Source organism: Ornithorhynchus anatinus, chromosome X3, assembly GCF_004115215.2.
Source record: "Ornithorhynchus anatinus isolate Pmale09 chromosome X3, mOrnAna1.pri.v4, whole genome shotgun sequence".
NCBI classification, from domain to species: domain Eukaryota; kingdom Metazoa; phylum Chordata; class Mammalia; order Monotremata; family Ornithorhynchidae; genus Ornithorhynchus; species Ornithorhynchus anatinus.
In genome coordinates, this window is record NC_041751.1 from 11,050,210 (window position 1) to 11,069,230 (window position 19,021).

The 19,021-nt window shown below is 41.4% G+C and overlaps 1 protein-coding gene across 2 annotated transcripts in view; it reads left to right on the plus strand.

Moving 5' to 3' along the window:
- Positions 1-5,696: 5,696 nt before the first annotated feature.
- The window catches only part of TRIO (trio Rho guanine nucleotide exchange factor), a 324,651-nt gene continuing 311,326 nt past the window's right edge, over positions 5,697-19,021 (plus strand). For both annotated transcript variants that reach the window (XM_029054039.2, XM_029054043.2), the window contains exon 1: positions 5,697-5,724. In XM_029054039.2, coding sequence (XP_028909872.2) covers positions 5,700-5,724 — 25 coding nt within the window. In that variant the 5' untranslated portion in view covers positions 5,697-5,699. The remainder of the gene's footprint in view (positions 5,725-19,021) is intronic.

Genomic DNA, 19,021 nt, shown 5'->3' on the forward strand with positions numbered 1-19,021 from the left:
GCACGCGAGAAAGAGAAGGCTATACAAATAAGGAATAGAAGAGAGAGGGTAGGATCATAACACAACTCATCCTATGTCTTTGCTCCGTTTTCCTCATTCCACTGTAAAATAAATTTCCCTCAAACATGTCCTGAGAAACCACAAAAAGACGTAAGCCAATGGGAGGAGATAATAGGAGTTAAAGTACACTGAGTGAAGCCACATGTCCAGTGCGAATCTAAAAATATTTAGATGCTGGTGGCATATTGATGTTGTCAGCTTTTTGCAAAGAGTCAAGTTTGAAATAGGGCACATGGACATTTTTTTCTGATTACAGTCTTTTTGAGGAAAGTTATTCTGTTGTGGCTTCAGTGCAAGAAATGTGTTGTTTCCTCCTTTCCATATCCCTCAAGATTTAGAAGTCGTGGCAATTAAATCAACTTAAAGTTTGGCAATTGGTATCCTTTAGTTTTCATGAAACAGTCTTCAAAGGGTTTTCCAAAGGCGTGCTGGATCGGGGGTGGATGATGGTACTGTGTGAAAGGTGTTTGAGAAGTTTGCAAATGTTGGGTAGGTTATTTTTTCTATTGCAAATCTTCTAGTTCTAGAGACTTACTTGGAATAGCCACATTGCAGTTTTTACCTTCAGTTATGGTTGTGCCTCTAAACGTAGTCAGGAAAATAAACATGCATATATTATTGTAAGATGTTTTTGATACATTAATATGGGACTCTGGAAATTTTTTTTAAAAAATGGTATCCACTAAATTGAAGTTTGTGAGCTAGTTGATGATTTTAGCAATCCGTAGGCATAGTTGTCTCTGGTTCTGATCTAATTGTATTGTCTCTAATCTGAATGCATGGCACATAGTATGTTCTTCAGAAAATATTACAATTATTATTAACCTCCAGAATTATCTCTAGTACCCTGGTGAAAATAAGTCAGGTATGACAATCTCTAGGTCCCGGTAAAACAAAATGGTCGTACCTGCCAGTCCGGAGTGTTGGAACCAGGCTGCAGTGTGCCTCTGGTTCAGGCTATTTGGTTGGTGGGGGACAGTACCCCTACCCAAATGTGTCCAAGCTAGGGCGGGGTTTTGGTCCTCAGCCCCCTCCCTGGCTGTCGCTTGCTCGTCAGCATCTGCAGCCCCACTTTTGCCATTTTTACTCCATCCCTCATAGCCTGAGGCCCTCAACAGCGTGCCTGCCTGGCATCGATGCACGTGACTGTCCATGTGATTTCTTTGGTGACTGCCTTCTTGCCTCGGTGGCTGCTGGAGCGAATTGGAGGAGCGCCAAGAGCCCTGACCTGGAACTATAGGTACATGCCCAGCAGAATAGGACAGTGGTGGCCTAAGTTTCCCAGACTTTTCCCAACCTCTCCATTCTCCCAACCCCCATTAGTGTCCATTTTCATTCTTAGATTTTTCTTCTCTTTCTCCTTTTTTTTTTAATGTAGATCATTTGTTGGTTAGAAGGTATCTATAGTGTTTTACCTGTTTCTTTGCTTGCCCCTGGGTGGTTTTTTTTTTCTTTTTTCCTTGTCCACCCTCACTGTATCACTACTGTTTGGGTTATCCTTTCAGCTTATGCTGGAAATAGTTTCTCTCAAACTGATCACTGTAAGCTTTAGACATCATTCCTCAGTGCCAGTACTCTCAATTCTTTGACAGAAAAACTTCTGTTCTGGGTCCCACTTGAGTGCTTGAGTGATGAGGACTGATTGAAACCATTGAAGGAACGGAGTAGTCATTAAACTTTGAAATAGGGGAAAATAGTTTGGGAATCAAATGCGTATGGGCAGTTTATTTTAACTTGCATGTGATTGTGCAGAAACACGTTTGTTGGGAGATGTTCTGCCTTCAACAAATCAAGCTCTTGTCTAATTGCCGGGAGGGATTAGGCGAAAGTATATCTATTGAATTTTCAAAATAATGGACAAAGCATAGACCTGGGAATCAGAAGACTTGGCTTCTAATTCCCCCTCCACCACCCATGTGCTACGGGGCCTTGGATAAGTCATTTAACATCTTTATCTCTTTCCTCATCTGTAAAATGGGGATTTAAAGTCTGTTCTCTGCCCCATGTGGGAAAGGAGCTGTCTTCAAGTAGCGTGGCTTAGTGAAAAAGGCACGGGCTTGCGAGTCAAAGGACATGGGTTCTAATCCCGGCTCCTCCACTTGTCTGCTGTGTTACCTTGGGCAAGCCACTTCACTTCCCTTTGCCTCGGTTACCTCATCTGTAAAAGGGGCATTAAGACTGTGAGCCCCAAATGAGACAACCTGCTTACCTTGTATCTACCCCAATGCTTAGAACAGTCCTTGGAACGTAGTAAGTGCTTAACAAATACCAAAATTATTATTGTTATTATTATTATTAGTACAGTGCTTAACCCACAGTAAATACCTAACAAATTACACAATTATTGTTATAATATTTTACTATTGACATGTAGTGGAAAGGCGTGAGATGCCATTGTAGTTTCTGCGGCTCTTTCTCTCCCCTTTCGTGTGGAAGAAGTTCATAAGGGGGTTTTTGAAATCCTGTGGAATTTCCTCAGATCTCCAAATGTTGAGGAAGAGGCTGTACTTGCCTTTAGATCTCAGTTGGCTCACCATCAGATCCAGGAGATTTCCTATTCTTCATGCTCTGTCTGCAGTGGTGGTGATCATGAAATGTCTGAAGCAAAAAGACACAAAACAAAACAGAAAATATCCAATCAATTTTATTTATTGAGCACTTACTCTGTACAGAGGACTGTACTACGCTCTTGGGAGGATACAGTGTAATAGAGTTGGTAGAAACATTCCCTGTCAAAACAAGGCTGCAGTCTAGAGGAACCATGTTCTTCACCCCGACAAGCAAATACATAAGTGTCATCCTTTGCGATCAAAGTTGTATTAAAGAGATTATTGAAGTGTTATTTTCATCTCTTTGAAATTCCCCTGCCTGTTGTAGTAGGGAAGCCATCTCTGCTTTTCAGTTGTGCTGTGATGACGTGCATGCATACAAATTAGTTCTTTGGGGATGTGTAGAATGTGGATGTAGCATGTGGTTTGGTCCGAGTTAAAGCCTTTTTTTTTTTCTTTTTAAATTGAAAGCGCATGTGAGTGCCCTCTCCTTTGGATTTTGAGTCTTGAATCCTTCATGATTATTTGTGAAACTGAATACCTTTTTGAAAAAACAATGCACCCTAAATTAGTTGCATATACGAAAAGTATTGGAAATCATATCCTAAGCCCTAGATTACTAGAATAACATTTTTCCATTAGTATGCTGGTCTTTGATCTGTGTAATAGCCTTCCTCTGCTTAAAAATGCCCAAATCGCTTGTAGTCTAATATAGTCCACAGAAACCAGGTAAGTAAATACCTTGTTTTATCGAACATATAATACAAAGGTATAGACCACGACTTAGTGCTTTTTAATCGGTTTAACAAAATGTACTGAATATCTACCACATCAGAGAATGTTATGTTACCGGGGGATGAGGGAAATTACACAGGAAAATGTAAAACCTATTGCTTGCTCCCTAGGTGTTTACCATGCAGACTAGTACAAATATGTAAAGCTATAATATATAGAGCATTAGAGGCCTAACATATAAATGAGACATATTCGAGTACAAAGGATGGAAACATGACTAGATAATGTGCAGAGGTAAGCAAGTCCTGGGTTCAGGGGTTGGAGGGTCTGGTCAAGGAGTGGGTTTTGAGGAAGTAGTGTGGAGTAGGATTAAAGTGCCGAACTGGTAGGGTAGATGGATTACCTTCCTGATTTCGGTTAAGGTCTCAAAGGCTTTTAGTTTTTCTCTACAAGCGTTGAGTCTTCCGTCTTTAGATTCAGGATGCCAGTGTCCAGCCCAGGGGTGATGGGGATGTGGAGCCTTTAGTAGGGCTTGGCTGCTGTGGGACTCGAGCTGGGTCTGCCCAGGGAAGGGTGAACTGAAGTTAGGTAGGAACAGAGTGTTGCATTCCTCCTCCCCTCTGCTCCATTTTGGAGCTCTGTGCTTGCAGAGAAAGGTGCTGGTGTGAAGGTCTTTGTACGTCTACTGGAAGGCAAGGAAGAGCGGGGACCCACTTGTCTAAGCAGAACATCACTCAGCGAGTGACCGCACCCACTGAGGGATGAGGATGGGCCCAGCAGGGGTCAGGATGGGTGCTGCCCACGCCCTCAGTATTCTTGTCTTTTGGGCCCAGAACTTTGCCCCGTGTAGGGCTCTAGCTGGGATGAGGATTCGTGGCTTAATGCATCTACGGTGTCTGGTACTTCCCCGAAGAATTATGCCATTCTTATTTTTAGTACTCAAATAAAAGCTGTACATTTAACTCTTTCTTTGTTGTTTTTTGTTTCCTTTACCCCATAGATTATGTGCTTCCTGTGGTCAGGGACCAGGTGTTTTTTTTTTTCTGTTGGTTTGTCCCAAGCTCTTGGTACAGTGCTCTGCACACAACAGGTGCCCGATAAATGCTATTGATTGGTTATGTTTTCGTATTTACAAAATCCAGTAGTGTACCACTGTGTAACATAATGCAACAGCCCTGAAGCTATTAGCAATTTTTTATTTTAGTGAGTGGATGGTAATTTCACATTTTCAGCAGCATGACCTAGTGGCAAGAGCACGGGCTTGGGAGTCAGAGGATGTGGGTTTTAATCCTGGCTCTGCCACTCGTCTGCTGTGTGACCTTGAGCAAGTCTCTTTGCTTCTCTGTGCCTCAGTTACCTCATCTGTAAAATGGGGATTAGGACTGTGAGTCCCACGTGGGACAACCTCATTACCTTTTATCTACCCCAGCACTTGGAACAGTGCTTGGCAGGTTAATACATGCTTAACAAATACTATTATTATTATTATTATTATTATTATTCTATTCACCCTTTGAAATGACCTATCCTTTCCTAATATATGTGAGCAGCTGACCACACAACAATACTAACAGTTCAGTAGTCTGGGAACTTCCTGAAAAAAGCAGAGCTAGAAGATAGCTGAGCCAGGCAGACTTGTTCCCAATGGGAGGGATTTTTTTTTTCAAGGGTTATACTACTTGCTTCAGTAACAGCAATTATAAAGCTTTGAAAAGTGGAAGGGTAAATGAACTCTGCAGGTTGACTATCTTCTTAATTCAAGAAAAAAAGTTGTGTATAATGTGGAGGGTTATTGAAACACAGATCTGATGAAATATGGATTAAAGCACAATATATTTTGGGGGCTAAAATGGAGGTTTGGGATGCGGTGTCACTGATGGATGCTGGTTTCACAGTATAATCCCATCAGGGATCTTAGTTGAATGTGTTTATTATATTGTCTTCTCCCAAGAGCTTAGTACAGTGCTCTGCACTCAGTAAGAGTTCAATAAATACAGTTGGTTAAATTGACTGATCGAATGGCAGTTTTCCTTCATTATTCGAAATGAAATTCATTGTATTAAATTCATTTAACATTGCTACTGAAACTTTGAATGTTATTTTCATCGCATCTAGAAAATTTCACAACTTGATGTGATGAGTATTTCCTATTTCATATTAATTATTTGTCACGATTTAGAAGAGTATTGGAATGTGGGAGCTTTAGTCCCTTATCAGTTGGATTATGGATTCATAAAGTTAGCCATGTGTTTTTAGAGGAAGTACTGTATCTTCACTGCTCTGTTCGATTTTCAGGTGTTACTGAAGTTCAGTTTTAAAATATTTACTCTGTTTTGTTTCCATACAGCGCATAGTATGTTTCTGTCATCTGAGACCTGTGGTAAGTTTTTATTCCAGTAGTCATTGCCTCTGATTTCAGATCAACTGTGCCAAGACTGGGTTAGAGAGAGTAAAGGAAGAGGCTGAAAACTAGCATTTTAAATGTGTTTCTTATATTGCTGTGGAATTATGTGGCTGCCCTGTATTCCATGAGATGTATTTTAAATGGGCCACTCCATTTTTCAGCCTGTTGCTTTACTTTTGCTAATAAATCATATTTATTGAATACTTACTGTGTGCAGAGCACTGTATTAAGCACTTAACACTTGTTAGCCCCTAAGTGAGATTTGAGTTATGGAAAAAATGGCAATATTTCCCACTAATTTCCATGGCACCTGGCTCAAACAGGGCACTTTAGTGAGCCATATGTAAACCTTTTGCTGCTTTGATGTCCTTCTTTCAAACTCCCTTTACCTAGTAACACTTTTGTTTTGCTCTGAATTGTGTTCTGCAAAATGTGCATTATTCTGCCTTGGGCTTCATCCACATAGGAGAGCACTTGAATTTCTCCTGGGTGTCAGTCCAGGAAGGTCTGAAGAGTTAAGACACCATAGACCGGTAGCCTATCTATGGAAATTTGTTAAATGAAAACCCTAAGGGCTTTTAATGAAACTATGCATTTCAAAACCACATAATGGTTTGTAAACATTTAGTATTTCCAAAGTTGTAACAGTGAAAATTGTCATGGTTCTATTATGTTTCTCACAACCACAAAAAATTGTACTATTGATTCACCTGTAAGAGAAGTCCTCCAAGGGGGTATTATATATTGGGTCAGAATAACTGGGAGTGATCTTTTCTTTGCCTTTAATTAGATAGTATTTGAGATTTTCCCACTCTCCATTCAGTGATTGAATGAAAAGAGGTGCAGAAATCCGGATTGGAGGTTGGGGCAAGGGGGGCTGCCATTATGTCCCTGCTTTCTCCACCAAGAGGGGTATGGAAGTCAAGCTGATTTACATAGAGTAGCCATGAACTTGGGAGGAGGAGATCTCCTTACTTTACTGTTCTCTCCTAAGTGCTTAGAATAGTGCTCTGCACAACAGTAAGCACTCAGTACATCTGTAAAATCTGTAAACCTGTGAGTCTGTCATCCTGGAGTATGACGACAGCAAGGGCTGGTTTATAAAACTTTGACAAACAGCTCAAGGCCTTCTCCACAGAATCTTGACTACCAACTTAAACCCTTGAGCAGTTCCCTATATTCCTCTGTCAAGGCATCCTGGTGGTGGAGGGAGCACTCATTAGGGGAAATGGCTATTGTCATTCCCTTGCCCAATTCCTAAGAAAGGAAGAGGAGGTGTGCAGCAGGTGGGAAAAATGATAATGCTGTATTGGAGGGAAAGGATATGAAGTATGGGTCCAAAGGAGGAGGGGATTTAGAAGGAACAGGATGGGTAAATGAATTTGAGGATAAATTAATTTGAGGATGGGCAAATCTAAAGTGATTCCCCAAATTGTTTTAAATGAATGAAAATCTGGAATGAACACTGGATATTCATCTTAACTCACTCCTTTAACCAATTTTATGAGAATTGATCCCTTGATAATTGGATCAGGTGTTCTTCAGTCTTCCCTTTATTCAAATTTTGGACAGTCACAAGTACTATGAGGTAAGTTTTGAATCCTGAGCTGTTAGAAGTACTGCTTAAGCAGTAATAAGTAGTTCCAAGGCGTTCTAGAGGGTTAGGTAGGCTTAGTAACATACGCAGTTCCCTGTTAAGAGTCCCTCTTTTAATATCTGGATTCAGCCAAGGGAGAATTGGTGATATGTTTAAGCAATGACATGTTTGTACTGACAGTGCTTTGACAGAGGAAGGCAAACTATAAACTCTGGGGGAAACACATTACCTGAATAAAATAGGAGTCTTTGTACTATCTAATGACTCTGTGTCATTTCTATCATGTTTTTCTCAATGTTGTTGAACTTCTGTTATTTGCAAAGGGAATAAATATTCATCCGTAAACCAGGGGGTGATTCAGTGAGCCTGGAGAGCTGATTGTAGGATTGTCCTTGATTGCCTGAGCTCAGATAGAGGAATTCTAAGTGAATGACAGTGTTGTGGGTGGTGTGCTTTGTTTGTTACTATCTGACTTGGTTTTTCCTGACTATAGAAGGCTATTTTTGCCCCAGGTGAAACTTTCCATAATGTCTCACCCCAAGAGGGATTATTGGAAAAGCCTGAACCCTTTCGCACCCGGTAAATGTTTCCAAATATTGTCTTAGGCAGCCTGGGACCATTGTGTTTGAACTGCACATTAGATAAACATTTAAGGACCCTGTCCAATTAGCATCTATTAGATTTATTTAACTGTTCACTGGATGCATGGGACTACTTAGAAAACAAAGTGCAGTGTTCTTTTTAGTGTGACATTCCAACTCAAGGCTTTTCCAGCAAAAGCCACTTTTATGATACTGGGGGACAGTTGACTTTGCTCTTTTACTTCTCTGTCCAGGCAGTGAGATCCAGCACTTCAGAGCTACTCAGTTAGCATTTAGGATCTCTTTTAGGAATAACGTATTTTACCCTTATGGGATAATTATGACTCACCCAGGGGATGCGGCGGAAATCTAGAAACGGCCAACGCTGTAGTTTGCCACTTTGTCCAGGAGCGGATGCTAATTTGGGATCTATTTAAAATAGGCCTGCAAGACTGCCTCATTTGTGCCGTGACTGTGCACAGCTTGGTTTGTTCTTTCGTTTTTATTGGACATGAGAAGGAAATGATTGCCAGGACAGGAACAGGCAGGTTCAGCCACTTCCCTCGGCTCTATTTTCACTCGGTTCCCAGAATGGGACATCTTCTTGGTGGGTTGGGCTAAGCCAGTTTTATGGAGGAGTGGAGCAGGTATTTGTTGGGGCCCCCAGATTTGGGCTTGAATTTGAGTCACTCCAAACCAGTGTTAGGCGAGGATGTGCACGGACCCCATAAGGCCCTGCCTTGAAAACCACCACCTCAAAGAGACCGAGTGGATGGATGCGACACTTCGTTGTCTGGTGCTAGTGGTGCGGCCCCAGACTGGGAGGGAACGAAGGCTGGCATGGGAGAACGGGTTATCAAGAGCAAGCAGCACTGTCTAATACCACTTTCTAAACTATTCCCTCCCTAGCTCTGGACCCTGGAACCCCTGATCTTGGAGCTCAAACAAGAAAGCTATGTTTCAAGGAGTGGAACTCTCAATTTATCTCCTTCAAAATGCAGGTGTACTCATGGAGGCCGCAAGACCAGTCCCAGCCCTGCCGTTAGGGCACAGGGCAGCTGTCTAAATTCCCATAGCTTCCCCTTACCTCTTCATGTTGTCCTCTAGATTATAAGCTTGTTGTGGACAGGGAATGTGTCTCTTATATTGTTGGGTTATACTCTCCCGAGCAATTAGTACAGTGCTATGCATGTAGTAAGTGCTCAATAAATACTGTCAGGTGATTGTTCTAATACTAGGGATTAGACTGCCAGATTCCCCGAGGGTAGGGATTGTGTCTACTGCTCTCTACTCTCCCAAATGCTAAGTACAGTGCTTTGCACATAGTACACACTCAATAAATTCCATTGGTTGATTGATGAGGGAATATTTGGCTCCATTGGACAAGTTCTAAAATATATTAATGTAAATAGCATGAATTGCAGGGATAAGGTGTGATGGAATGGGACAGTGGTTAGAAGGGGAGTATGTTTTGGGAAGAACACCCTCAAGTGATATCCTACACAAAACACTTTGCCGTAAGCTTTACTGTGAGTGTTCCGTCTTTATAGAAATGGCTCTTTTGTAATAGCTCCGAATCTTTATCAGTCAAGGGCATGCCGGTCTGGATCCTACCATTTTGGATATCTTATTGTACCTGAATAGTTCCCCTCAGAGGCTGGAATCACACCTTTGCATGATTGGCAAGAACGCAGGAGGTGGTCTCCCCCCAGATTCTGTGAGAAATTTGAAGTCTTAGAAAAATGGTAGATATCCCAAGTTAATAGTGATTGCGTCTGCATGGACAAGCCCGATGGCCTATTGAAAACATTTAATGGACTCTGACTCATCTTCACCGCGCTAAGAGCATCTGACTCATTAGCCAGCTAACACAGAAGACTCTGATTCCAGTTTTCCTTATTGAATTCAACATAGAAGGTCAAAAAAGCATTTGTTTGAGGTCCTGGACGTAGGGTCTGTTTTCCATTTTTTTGTGGTATTTTTTAAGCACTTACTATGTGCCGAGCAGTGTTCTAAACGGTAGCGAGATACAAGATTATAAGGTAGGACACGGTCCCTGTCCCACATGGAGCTCACTTTCTTATTCCCCATTTTACTGATAAGGAAACTGAGATGCAGACAAATGAAGTGATTTACCCAAGGTCACAAAGCAGAGAAGTGGCAGTCGCGGGATTAGTACCCAGGTCCTCTGACTCCTAGGCCCGTGCTCTATTCACAAGGCCATGCCACTTCTCTCTTTTTGGAGGTTGCTGGGAAGAGAGGTTCTTAAAACCAACAAACAAAATCAAATAAGAAACCTCAACCCCTCCACCACTTCCCAGTTTATTATTATTTTTTTTGCTTAGGTGTTCTTATTTTGATTGCTTTTGCCTACTGAGCATCTATCTTTCGTTTTGTTTTTTGCAACTTCCCATGAGGTCCCGGAATGCTAAAAATCAATCACTTAGTGTTATATATTAAGCACCTAAATGCAAAGCAGTGACCTAAGTAATTGGGAGAGTACAACAGAAGCAAGATGCATGCTCCCTGCTCCCAGGGAGTTTGCAGTCTAATAAGGAAGGCAGAAAAAAAAAAATTTACAAATAGAGTGAGCAGGAGGAAGAACGATTGTAGAGAAAGAAAAGGTTTACCTTATCAGGATGAAATAGAATAGAATATACAAATGAAAATCCAAATACAAACATTTACAAGAAACCCCTCAGGTCGTTGGCCTAGGATAATGCAGGTACTGTTGGATTAATAATGGTATTTAGAGATGATATTTTTAAAATATCTATGTACCAGCCACCATGCTAAACCACAGGATGGGTACCAGATAATCAGATCATGCCATCCAGATATGATAGAAAGGAGAGAATGAATAGAAACAGATAAAAGCCCTGTAACATGATCATGGTAGGGAATCCCTTTTCTACAATACGTCCTGAGTGCTTCGGTCAGCACCGTTTTAATTTATTCAGCCGATTAGCCTTCCAGTACTCCACTGGCGAGAAGATTGCATTTGCCAGATCTCCAGGTTCAGAAGGCATTCCTGATATTCAGCCTTAATTTTATTTGCCTCCTTTTCATTTGGTTAACCTTGACCCACCCTGGGCAATTGTAAAAGTTGTTTAATAACATCAAGAATGAGAATTATTAGATTTATAGAAACAAATTTCATGAAAAAATTGCTGCAATGTGACCAGGTTATGAGTGTGCCGTTGCCTGGGTTATGGGTGGCTTGGCAATTTGGACGATCTGTGGTAGCCAGACTCTTTACTTGCCATCGCCTTATATTCTGATATATCGATCAGAGAAGTGTAAAAAATGCAGTGATGTGGTAACGAGGCTTTTCCTTGTGAAATAATTTATTTGGGATCTTTAGAAATTGCATTTAGTATGCTGGGCATAATGGTATATATGTCTGGACTGAATGGTTCAGATGATATACATCCTCTAGATTTTAGACTTAGCTGAAATAGAAAAACTTTTGTAATGAATGTTGAGAAAGTAAGACCAGAATCATAGAGTTTTTCACAAAACAGACATTCAAAAGTGAAGTGTGGTATTGCATTCTGAATCATCTCTTAAAAAATATACATAGGTCTGTTTTAAATGAAGCACCACATGGAAAGCAGTGGAAGAAAAATTAATGCTAGCTAACTTTCTCCATATTTGAGAGGTTGCCTAAAAGCAGATATTAAGTGCAGTTCTATTTTCTCTTTTCTCTGTCACTGTTGGTCATCTGAAAATGGAAGAATTTGGGAGGAGGTAAAAAAAAATGACTTTTGGGTACATTCAGTGCCATTTCCTTACTTGGCCACATCTTTCTGTGAAGCATTCCGTTTCCTTATCCATGGACAAACTTGTCCAGTGTGGTCAAATCCCATATGGTATAACTCATGGTTTTTAGACTGTGAGCACTTTGGTATGGAGAATGTGTTGGCATAATTTAATGTGAATTTCTGTTCCTGCCAAGTACACTTTATTTTGAAAGACCATATATTTGAGTTCCACAACAAAGGCGTAAGAAAACAAAATAACCCTAAGAAGTCATAGAATTGGAGGGAATGTTCTTTTATGGATAGAAAACCAAGTAAATAAAAGGAAAAAAGGGCTGGGTTAAGTGGCTACTTTTCTGGATGGAAAAGCGTAAATAGTGATCTCCTCTCTTCTCTTTCCCCAGCTCTCTTTAGGATTTTGTGCTAGGTCCAGCTTCACTGAATATTTTCCTAAATAATCACTAAGAGAGTACAAGTGACACTGAGCTCCTCCTCCAGGTGGTGGGATACAGTGCTAATTGTGAGGATCAACTTTGGGGAGATCTCACTGGGTGAGAAGGTGGAACAGTCTTCTAGACTGTGAGCCCGTTGTTGGGTAAGGATTGTCTCTGTTGCTGAATTGTAATTTCCAAGTGCTTAGTACAGTGCTCTGCACACAGTAAGCGCTCAATAAATACGATTGAATGAATGAATGAACAGTAATAACTGAGCTTTATAGTGAACAACTACATGGTGCTTTTCCTTGGGAAAAAACATTCAAGCCACAACTACTGGATGACGGGCTCTGAGCTATTGAATCTGACCCAGGAAAGAGATCTTGGAGTTACTGTTGACTGCTCCCTCAAATCATCAGATTAGAGTGCATCAGCCAAAAAGGCTAACAGAATGCTGAGTGTCATCAGGAAAGTTTTAGAAAACCAAAAGGAGAGATTTGTCATAAAGTGAAACTGGGTTTTGTCCATCCCGGGGGTGATGTATGCAGTCCTGGTAGCTGCAGTTTTTGAAAAGATGCAGCAGAGCTGGAGAAGGTCCTGGGGAGGTTAAACCAAACTGCTCAGAGGATCTACCACTTCCCTTAGGAGGACAGGCAGAAAATATGAGGACCTCAGTGCTGAAAGAAAGACTGAGAGGGAACGTGATTGAAGTTTGTAAAATTGATCAGGGTGTGGGCAGGGCAAACACAGATTTACTTTTTTTTTTCCCAAATGGTATTTTCAAGCACTCACTGTGTGTCAAGTACTGTTCTAAGCACTGGGTAGGTACGAGATAATCAGGTTGTATACAGTCTTTGTCCCACGTAGGGCTCACGGTCTTTAGTCAGAGGGAGGAAGATGTAATCCCCATTCTACAGAGGCAACTGGGACGCAGAGAACTGAGGTGACTTCTCCAGGGCCACACAGTGGATAAACACTGGAGCTGGGATTAGAACTCAGGTCTTCTGATTCCTAGGCCTGTGCTATTTCTTGGAGGCCACACTGCTTCCCTCTGTTCACAGATTCCTGCAACACCACGACTAGAGGTTATCCATTGAAACTTTAAGGTAAGTTCAAAACAAGCAAAAAGAAACCACTTTGTGTAGTGGTTGGCAGTTTATTCCCTCAGAAAGACGAACAGGTAGAAGATGTCAGTAGATTCAGTGTGAGTTTGGATACATTATTGTAGATTTGGTTAGAAGTGGTCCATAAGGGGAAATTGGGGATTTTAGAGGGGAAAAAGTTAGGTGGGTGAGAGTTCGAGAAGCACTTAGACATCTGATAGATACAAGATGAGCAAATCGAAGGGAAAGGTAAACGGGCACATCCCTAACGATGAGGATAGACATAAGTAGATCCCACACAATGTGGCTCCTGAAGTTTTTTCCTAAACATTCCTGGTAACCCCTGAAGGAGACAGGATGTTGTGCTGGTGAGCTCACTGTGGGCAGAGAACATCCCTGCCAACTCTCTTGTATTGCACTCTCCCAAGCGCTAAATACAACGCTCTGTACACAGTTAGTGCTCAAAAAATGCCATTGATGATGCTGATGCTGGGTAGATTGTTGGTATGACTCAGTGGAGTGCGTCTTCCCTTCTTCTAAATTTGGAGTTTGGAATTCAGATTAAGCATATTTTCAGCATTTGAGAGTTGGAGATTTGCTTACTTTAGGGAACATATGTTTCCAGCAATAATACTGTGACATAGAATTGGCTCAGCCCAACATGCCTTTGGCCTTTGTAGAGGACGCTTGTGGTCTCTAGGTATATAAGATGTGAGATGAATTTTCCATCTGCTGTCATAACTCTGCTTGCAGAAGCAACAAGCGTGAATGGGGAAACCTCATTTGTGTGCATGAAGAGAACAGGGAGAATCAGAGAAGAGAATACTTTTACTTAGCCCTGCTTTATTTGTATAAATGGTGTAAAGTTTGCTATTTCATTTGAAAAAGACAAAAAACAGAAAGCCAAACAAAATGTTGACTGGAATGGTTTCAATAGAACCTGGGAGATTTTAGAAGAAAATCAGTTTCTACAAGGTGTTTGTTTTTTTTAAATAGTATTCATTAGATGCTTACCATGTACCAGATACTGTACTAAGCAATGAGGTTATCACAGTCCTTGTCCTACATGGGGCACACAGTCTTAATCCCAATTTTACAGATGAGATAATTGAGACCCAGAGAAGTTAATTGCCTTGTCCAAGGACACACAGCCGACTTGTGATGGAGCATGTGTTAGAACCAGATCCTCTGACTCCCAGGCCTTTACTCTTTCTACTAGGCCACACTCTATCACCTCTTCATCTGTTGAGAAAGTTAGAGAATCACATTTCATTTGAATTCCATGTATTTTTGCAAAACAATGTTGGGTCAACCCATGCAGCTGTGCCAGCCCTGTGCATTTCGGAAGCCTCATCTTTGAGATACCAGAGCCCACAGCTGATGCCCTGCTCTAGGCCTTTAGCCAAGATGTCCTACCTCTCACTCTCATCCCTGAAAGACTATTCTTCATCATTAATACTATTACTATAATAATAGAATTACATGATACATTGTTGCCTCTGCCAACTTTTTTTCTTCTTTTTCTGTTAATCAGGGACCAATTTCAAGAAGCAGCATGGCATAGTGGAAAGAGTACAGGCCTGGGAGTCAGAATGTCATGGGTTCTAATCTTGGCTCTGCCACTTGTCCGCTGTGTGACCTTGGGCAATAATAACAATTATTATTATGGTACTTGTTAAGCGCTTACTATGCCCCAAGCACTGATCTAAGTCACTTCACTTCTCTGGGCCTAGATAAAATGGCGATGAGACTGTGAGCCCCAAGTGGGACAGGGCATGTGTCCAACCCGATTTGCTTGTATCCACCCCAGCGCTTAGTACAGTGCCCGGCACATAGCAAGTGCTGAAGTACCACAATTTTCATTATTATTATTATCATTATTAATTGAGTCTATTAGGTCATTGCCCCTAAAGGCATATTTATTATCTAAAAATAAAATATTTTTATGTCAAGTATCTGAGTTTTGCAAGAAGACACAAAATTGGGATTTTTTAAAGTTTTAATCACCTATTTAAATCACCCACTCTTTATTTTAGAAAAGGATGGGGCAGAAAAGTATGATAGAGGAAATTGTATAATAGTAACACTCATTCAGCTCCAAATAAGCACACTAATAGCACACTTTTTTTCCAGGCCCGCAGTAAAGTTGGTCAATGTAGTAAATTTAAGTTGAAGATAGGGTGAATTATGATTGCATCAGTAATTCTCACTCCAGAAGATGACACCTTTCGAGGGTGTGGGGTTAGTCATTAGAATTGTCACAGAGAGATCTTGAAGTTGTGGGCATAAATAAGAATTGCTGGCAGTCAGATATGTGAGGGCAGCACATGTGTCTTGAGGGTGAACTGACTAGATAGTAGATAGAGGCTCTGGTTCTCCTCTAAATTATAATCTCGTTGTAAGCAGGGCACTTGTCTATCAATTCTATTACATTGTACGCCAACCTTTTCATTTTACCCTGTGCGTCTCTGCTATGATTACTTCTTCCAGTAAGAGTGATCAGCCTCCTAGGGAACTAATCGGTTGAACCACCAGGACCACCAGAGACCTTCTTACACAGATTGTGGAGAGACTTTATAAGGTGAAATAGTCACATTTTCTCCTTGTCACTGTGCCTCCTCACTCCTTGCTTTGTCAAGAAATCCCGCTCTTGCGATTTGAACACGGCTTCCAAGTCCCTCACCGTGCCACTCGCTTAACAGCTTTGCCTGTCACGGTGAAAGCATGGCTTCAGTCACTGCGTGAAGTGCACCAGCACACACAGTGAGTTCTCCGTAAATCCCATTAACAGACTGATAATATTTCTAAAGGAAGTTGATGTAGCCATTTAAGAAAATCAATGGACTAGTGATTTTACAGGGATAAGTCCCCGGCCCTTAGTCCACCAGCAGCCTGGATAGGGAACCTAGAGCATGCTAATGCATGGGATGGCAGTTAAAAATGTTGCTTGGTATCATTAGTGAATTTGGGTATTTATTTCGCCTTTTAAAATACTACAGACAAGTGAAGGTTCATGGTCTTTCTCCAAAGTGGGCATTGACCAGGGGCAGTTTTCAAGTTCTGTTGGTTCTGAGGAGTTGGAAAACAGCAAGCTCGAGTTGTGCCGCTGTCTGCAAATGTTTTCCGCAGATGGAGTGACTTGCTCGTGATCTTTTCTCTTCATCAGCCAGTTTTTAATTTAGGAATATTTTTAAACTATTTTTCTACAGTATTTTGACTGACTATACCCTGAAATTACAGTCCACATTCAGAGTTATGAAAGTGAATTTGGCCTCTAAAGAAGGGAGGGAGAAAAGGAATTGCTGCAGATCATATTTAACCAAAGTTTTTGTTTCTGGGATCTTAGCTGACTAAGCACCTTTGGTGTAAGTATGTAGTACACCCTGGAAAGTATGTTTCTGTGACAGGCTCAGTCCATTTGTCATCCTCCTCCTTTTTTCCTGCCTTTCCTTCTGGGTTCAGTTTATAGGGGGAGAAATAGTAATAATAATTGGTAATTAAGCACTTTTAATGTGCCAAATGCTGTGGTAGATGTAAGATAATTGGTTTGTGCCCTATCCATTCATTCAGTCATATTTATTAAGTGCCTACTGTTGCAGAGAACTGTACTAAATGCTTGGAAAGTACAGTTCAGCAATCTGTGTGTCTCCCTTGTTAGAGTGTAAGTTCTTTGTTGGTGAAGAATGTCTCATTTGATTATTTTTGTTCTTCCCAAGCACTCAATACAGTGCACGGGATGCAGGCTCTCAGTAAATACTACGCAATGTCAAAATGTGTAGAAAATGTGTTAGGGCAGAACTGAGTGTTCTCCATGTGTATTGGGGCACATGGAAATAATAGAAAACTGTAGGCAAATTCTGGAGTACAATATACTGTCTTCAAGTTTGTTTGATTTATATTTTTGGAAAGTGAAAGGAGCAGTGATCAGTTTGAATAACCTACCAGGATAACATTATCCATGCTTGAAATTTCCAACTTGGAACAATCTAATGGTGAAACTTTAATTGAATAATCAGAGCAGCATTCTTTCTTCAATTCTGTTTTTGAAAAGAGTGGTGCTACTTTCAAGCACATGAAGATCCCCATGTCTTTTCTAAGGCCTATTTGTTTAAATGAGAGAATGCACTGAAAAGGGACTTTATTAAGGCTGGTGTAGCTTTAGAGGACAGGATGGATTCTGTTGTAACTCAGGCATCAGCCTAGTTATTTGTTAGAGCTATCACCAAAACCTTCTTTGGTAGTGATAGCTAGGAATGGGTAATATATCAAAATACAGTTGAGTGGGGAAATGGCATAGAAAGATTTTGTGCTTTCGCTGATGAAAGTCAAAGGAGGTTTGATGTGTGATTGTAGATTGTAAAGTACCCGTGGGCAGGGATTGCATCTACCAATTCTGTTGTATGGTGCTTTCCCAAGAGCTCTGCACACAGTAATTGCACAATACCAATGATTAACCAGAAGTAAAGACGGAGCTGTCACTTGTTGCAACTTGCCTTTTCGGCTCTCAGCTCCCTAGGAACTGTTGGTATGTGTGCACAACTTGCCCTCTGACATACCTCAACTGAATGATCTGTGAAAGTGGGTGATGGACAACATCAGGCCCTCATAAGTAGTTACATCTGGTGGATGTTTGGAGGATTTGGGGCAACAGTGCTTTCAAAGGCTCCTGGTCAGAGTGACCTCAGTGAGTTCCGTCCCTTCCCTACAGGCATTTGTTGGCAGTGCAGTTTCCCTCTCCAGTCTCCCAGTTGCAGGTGGTGGGAGAGCAACAGAGCGCTTGGGTTATGCAGCCACTTAGGCTTCAGTATGCATAAACCAGATCGGTTTACCTGTGATGTAGTGAGGCCGGCTGAAGCACGATTTCCGAGAATGAAGATGGTAGATTGGATACTGATTCTATCAGCAGACAGCTCCCCATGAAGAGATGCGTACCGTAGTTGTACTCAAGAGAGGTGAGAGTGAGGCTTCTGTTGTCACAGATTTTGGAGTACAGATGCCAGTCCCTTGTTGGGAAGGCATGGAATTCTGCATAGTCCCAGCAGGATTTGGTAGCATCAAGTAATCACATGGTAAGTGCTCAATAAATGCCACTGATTGATTGATCACTCTGTGTGCACCTGGTCCCTGCCCACCTTCTGGAATTGGAAGATAAGTTGATGAGGCAGCTGGAACTCATTCCTGCACCTGGCCTGTGTGGGGAAAGTTATCAGTTCTGTGCTTTTGGGACAAGATGCGGGGGAAGAATCTCAGGCTGATGTGAAACCGAGGTTTCCTGGTTTGAAAATTAGAGGGTCACAGGCAGTGTCATTTTTCAGGATTGATGTCTAGTGTCATTTGGAGGCAGGAGTTTGTATTTCATTGATTTGTCCAGCCAGGAATGTGGCTATGAACACTGGAGTTTCCCGCTTATGACATTTGAGAGACCCAGAAGCATGTGGAGATTCCTTAGGCAGCAGGGTGAGTATGATATTAAGGTGCTGGAGCCAGGGGTGACTAGAAGGATGGATTTCAAGACTACTTTTGGGAATCCCAGCACAAGGTTCCCCAAATCTGACCAAATAGTGATCTGAAGGGAAGCTGACTTAGTTGAGCAAAGCAATCAGTAATGCTTTTTAAACACTCACTCAAGGAGCAAAATCGGAGAGTTTCTGTCCATGGCAGCTAAATCTCATTTGGTTGATTCTGAAATTTCAGTGACCAGAACAAGCCTTTCTCTCAATTAATATCGGGGCAGCTTAGGGTAGATAGTGTGGTCTAGCACAAATGGCGTGGGACTAGGAGTTGATAGGGCTGGTTC